The 5,788-nt window shown below is 37.3% G+C and overlaps 1 protein-coding gene across 1 annotated transcript; it reads right to left on the bottom strand.

Annotated features, from left to right (window-relative positions):
• Positions 1-1,080: 1,080 nt before the first annotated feature.
• On the bottom strand, positions 1,081-3,768 carry LOC308690119 (uncharacterized protein). The gene is made up of 2 exons (XM_081364406.1): positions 3,339-3,768; positions 1,081-2,453 (listed from the first exon to the last, which is right to left on the bottom strand). Exons 1-2 carry the CDS (start codon positions 3,691-3,693, stop codon positions 1,393-1,395), a joined length of 1,416 nt encoding a protein of 471 aa, XP_081220532.1. The 5' UTR covers positions 3,694-3,768; the 3' UTR covers positions 1,081-1,392.
• Positions 3,769-5,788: the final 2,020 nt, after the last annotated feature.

Genomic DNA, 5,788 nt, shown 5'->3' with positions numbered 1-5,788 from the left:
AGGTGCCTTTCCGTATGTCCACCAAACCAGACAATTTTCTTCGAGAACACCTTTTCCCTAGGTTCCATGGCAATTCAGCTACTATGTATGGTCAGGAGAATGAGGAGTTGGCTCGTGCATGGATTGAGAACACTGGGTATGCTGTTGAGAAAAGAGGAATGGTAGTTAGCTGTAAGGAGCCATGGCTTTCTGCAAGCCCAGATGGAATATTAAATTCCTCAGAGCTGCTGGAAATCAAATGTCCTTTTCTGAGCAAAAACTCCACACATCTTACAGAACTGTACTCTAGCAAGCTCAGTGATTTAAAGATAGTGGATGGCATTCCTCAGCTACAACCCAAAGGATCCCGTGGGTACTACCTTCAAGTGCAATTAGGTATGTTTTGCACTGGCTTAGAGAAGTGCAAGTTGCTTGTTTGGTCTCCAACTGAGCAACTTGTTGTTGATGTGCCGTTAGATTTTCAGTATTGTGCTGAAGTAATCTCTAAATTGAAATCTTTCTATTTTACTCATATGCTTCCAAGAATTGTAGATGAATTTGACTGTGGAAGACTTCAGCTCTGCCTTAAGTATACTGACATATGCAAGTAAGTACTGTTAACCTAATGTGACAGCATTGAGGAGCTAGGTAAGTTGTACATGAAAACTGAAAAAAAATTTTATCTGTGAAAGCACTTGTTGATAGTTTTAAAGTAGTAATGAAATATTCTTTAGGTCCTTAAAGTAGTTAAAATGTCAAAACAAAAGGTAATCCTACAAATACATGTCAAAATGAATGCCAACTCGTTTGGAAAATACAACTAGTGTTTCTGTAGACTGATTACAGTATTGCATAATATATGTGTGTACTTTTATTTATATAAATGTGTGTGCTTGTACAAACTTTTATTGTGGGTACAATTAATTGCTTGACACCCCTATTCAGAATGTTTTCCTTTTGTTCCATGAGTTTTGAAAGTGACAACTTGGCATCAAATGGCTAGTAAAATCAAAATAAATTGTATTTTGACATTTTGATTGTGTGTTTGTGTGTGTGCATATATAGGAGAAAAAGAGGTAATATAAGATCCTGAAAATATTTGTGTAAAAGCAGTTTATTTAATGGTCTGTGCATTGAAGAAGCCACACTGAATAATTCCAAACAACTACACAATGTACACTATATGCAATTTTTATTTTAATTTATTAATATGAAGGCTTTTCATTGGTTTATCTAAATTAGTAGTAGTGAGTTAGTTAGTTGTTTTATATACACAATACTTAATGTACAAATAATTATTTCTTGAAACACTGTCAAATCAGTGGAGTTCAACAACTAAAAGTGTAAATTATGTACAAATTATAAGTTTAAGAAACAGGGCAGATGGTGAACAATGCAGTTTTTTAGCAGTTTTTACTCTGTATCCTCATGAATGATGTCACCTTGCATGTTTACAAGCGCTGCACACACTCTGAGAATTTTGTCCATTTTGTGTGCCATGTTAATAGGGACAGTCTGGGAGACAATTTTGAACACCTTGAGCCGTCTGATCACCCTTTCGACATGTATACGAACATTTGCGATCCTCCTTGTGCCTGTTACATCCTCGTCAGACAACTGTCCACCTTTATGAGTAAATGCTGGCAAGATCAGGTTTACCTTTCTCTCAAACAGCAAATCACGAATGGTAAAGCCTCTGTCTGCCATCACTTCGTCACCCGGCTGGAGATAGTCCAGAAAGCCAGATTCTTGGGTAATGAACTTGTCGCTGCATCTTCCCCCATAAGCAGGGGAGATGAACATAATGAGTCCACAGGGGGCAATGGCAACTAAATACTTCAGAGTATTGTTTGAATAATAATGACTGTACGACTCCCCTCTGGAGTCAAGATTGTGTGCTTTTTGGAGTGTTGTTTCAGAACAGTCAATAATGCAGGTGGTGTTCGGGAAGTTTTCCTTAAAGCATTGAGGCATTGTGCTGCGGATTGTTTCCCGTGGTAGCCATGGAATGTAGACTCTTGTGTGCTCCTCCATTGTGTCAATCCAATAGGAAAGAATTCGGCTTACTGCACTCTGGGACACATCAAAGCGTTCAGCAAGATCTCCCTGAAGTAAATTCAGCTTCAGCTTCATCATGGTAATCAGAATCTGATCCATTACGTGCATCTTAAACTTCAAAGTGTAGAACTGCTGGAGAAATTTAACATGTTCTTTAAAGACACTAAGTGTGAAGCCAGTGTACAGTAAAGAGCTAGTATCATTCTTGAGAATGGAAAGGGCCAAGGGATCTTCACTGTGGAACTGTGTTGCCTTGTGTGACATTATTTTATCCCCTGAGGCATAAGTGTGGTCTGTCAATGCCTGGACCTCCCACTGAGTACAGGCATCACTGTACTGATGGGGCAGCTGCAAAGGCTCCATTTGTGCAGTCTCATGGTCATCAGTAGGCCTAGTGGAGTCACCTTGCTCATCATCTGCAAAACACAACACCTAAGTCAGTAAATGGACACTTTTGACTTAAAGTTGGTCTCTTTAAAGAAGATAATCAGAATATTATTGTGAAATCATTAAAAAATTAAACTATAAAAAAAGTTAAAGAATTTACTGTAAAAATTTACTGTACTATTTTTTGTTGTTATATAAAATAAGAATTTTACAATATAGTTTTTGATCAAAAACTGCTATAAAATTAAAGCCTCCTGTTATGATGTATATTTTGTTCAGAGGCACTCTTGATGTAAATTAATGCAATATTGGTCCTACATAATTTGTAACAAAAAATAATAATATGGTAAATAATCTATTAAGGAGTCTTCAATTTTTGCAACAATATATAGTTTGTCATGATTAGATTTAAATGTAATATTGTGATGGTGGCAGCTAAGGGGTTATAGGATTGTTTATTATTATAGAAAATGTTCATTTACTCACCCTCAAGTTGTTCCAAACCTGTATGATGTTTTTCTGTTGTACTGAACACAAATAAAGATATCTGGAATAATGTTAATATACAAACTGACTTTTGGGTCACATTCACTTCCATAGTAATGTTATTTTTTCTTCTTACTATAGAAGTGAAAGGGAACCAAGGTCTGCTCGTTTACAAACCTCCTTTATTTATTCTCTTAAGAAATGCATACAGGTTTGGAACAATTGGAAAGTGAGTAAATGATGACAGGATTTTATTTTTAGCTAACGTTACCCCCTTTAAGTGCTTTTATAAAAGTTTTTCCACTGTTACCAACAACTTCAGCTTAACACTATATTATTCTTGCACAATAGGAGTGTCATCAAAAAGAAATCGTTTAAACAATGTCTTCTGTTAGAGCACGTAACTTAACAAGAAGCTGTAACGTTACCTGTTTGTGGATATATCCTGACGAGCCGTCGCCTCGAAGTCTTCACTGGAGCATCGTAGCCCAACCATTTCTCGGGGAATGGATGATCTTCCGTGGGTCTCCCGTCAGCGAAGTGGAAAGAGCAAACGTACGGAAACTTCGGTGGTTTCTTTAAGTTTAAGGCTTTTAACCAAAGCCGACGAGCTTCTTCGCCCTTCGGAGGGGCGTGCAAATCATAGGGAGCTCCACATCCACATTCAGCTCTGGTGCGTGGATTATGGTCAAAACAAGTGTCTTGCAGGTATTTTTTACGCTTGAACCAACTATTATGACACCCCCTAATCGCGCATAGTACGCCAGTCTTTCTGTTATCCATATTTAAAAATTAACTAGCCATTCAAATCTACACAGTCGAAACTACAGAACCACAACCTACACACCTACTACTAGCGGAAGTGCTTTACCGGAAATCTGACACATTATAGTTCGAAAATGGCGGCGCCCGCTCTTACGTGAAAAATAAGGTGAATAGCATGATTTGAGGCATTAAAACTCGATATTTTGATCTAAAATGAATATTTTCCCTCATGACGAGGAAAACCACATTCCACACGACGAACGATGGTCGTAACGTCATCCGATGTCGTCGCCATGAGTTGAGTACTTTAAAAATGAATAACAACATGCACAACACAGATACAAAAACATGTTCACATCAGCATGATTAGGCACAACCCTGGCTACATGTACATACCATTCCCATGCGATTGTAACAAGAATTCGATTTTATATCGCCATTTTCCCTCGTGGACTCTGTTATTTCATTGTCTCTCCACTCTTGCTCGACCATGTGCGGAGGAGAGAGAGTGACCTAATTACACTAAAACATCGTGTAACTCTTTAATTTAAACTTTTTTCACAAAAATCCTTTTATACATCTGTACTTTCACTTATTTACTAACAATTCGCCGACTTGGATTTTTGTTTTGACTGTTTAAAGCTTAAGATTAGCCGTTTTTCAAAAAAAAAAAAAAAAAAGTTTTTTCCAACGGTTGTCTATTTAAAGGGGGCGCGCAATGCGCGCGCTCACTCTCACACTTCACTTGTTGAATGTGCAGACATGACGATCGCTCTGTAATATCGAATTTCAATAAGAACACTATTTAAGACGGATTCTTTAGAAAAATATATTGTATATATTATAAAACATATTCTTATTATATAAATATATGTATTTTCCTTTATCTTTTTTGTTTACATTTAAATATTTACAAGCCTACCTGAAGAAGGTATTACACCGAAACGACGCGATAGGCTTGTTCTCCATTTTATTTTGATTGTTTACATTTATTCATCTGATTTATTTTTGGGATTTCACGAGATACTGTTAGGTTAGGATGGATGTCTTTAGAGGCCGTGTGAGACACAGAAGCGCTCCACGTTACAGACTCAGACTCTCCAGCAGTTCTCCAGCTCTGAAGAGAACAAACAGTCATCATTTTTCTCCAAATGCACGTTATATCATTTTTCAACCGAGTGAATCTACACGTGAGAGGCCTTCATAGGTCAGTTGGCGAAAACACTGCATGTGTAAGGTAGTTTTCCACATTTTCCCCCAAAATCAAATACTGTATTACACTTTTCAAAGGATAATCTAGCTTTTAAGTTAGAATAAAAAGTTAAAAACCAAACATCTTCATACCTGTTGTGTTCTGACAAGACCATAAACTTGTTGTTTTTGTTTTATAAATTTCCTTTTTTAAGAAAAGCAGTGTTTTAAAATACAACTAAACCATGATAACATGATTTTTGGCAGTCCTACAGAAATGCATGTTGATTAGTAGGTTTCAGGCATAGTGCAAACATGCCATGTTTGAGAAAGCTAATATTGGTGTAATCTTTGCGAGGTCTCACTCACAACGCAAAACTTTGTGTTGGCTGATCCAGGCATAGCTTTACTAAAATAAAATATTATGGAAGTCATTGTACTGTAATTGTAATTCTACCATATTTTATTTATTAATATTATGGCTGTTGGAGCCAGTATCAATGTATATGTATTTCGGGCTGTCACCAGGTGGGGGCAGTATGTGCACAGTGTTTTTAAACTGGTGTTTTACACGTAGAGGTAGTTGGGCTTGGTGGGGGAACGCATACAGTTTTTACCACACACAAAGTTGGATGTTTACCGTCTCTCAAGTATGTTTAATGTTTGCATTTGATAAATCAAGAAACAGAAAAGAAGAAATGGACTACAAGGCTGCGTCCGAAATCGCATACTTTGTGAGTAGGTACTACATTTAAATTAGAACGTACTTCGCGACCGTTAAAAAAGTACGTTCTATAGACAAGTTTCCTGAATGAAATAGGCGGGCCGCCATTAGCCTTTCACTCTGCCAACGACTTCCGGTTGTGTCTGCCAAGCACTTCCGGATAGCGAGTTAGCGTCTTTTACGGTCTTTGGTTAGCGT

This window comes from Scardinius erythrophthalmus (assembly GCF_964197995.2).
Source record: "Scardinius erythrophthalmus genome assembly, chromosome: 4".
NCBI lineage: Eukaryota > Metazoa > Chordata > Actinopteri > Cypriniformes > Leuciscidae > Scardinius > Scardinius erythrophthalmus.
Note: the sequence above shows the minus strand (reverse complement) of the source record. Positions and strands in the feature narration are given on the sequence as shown.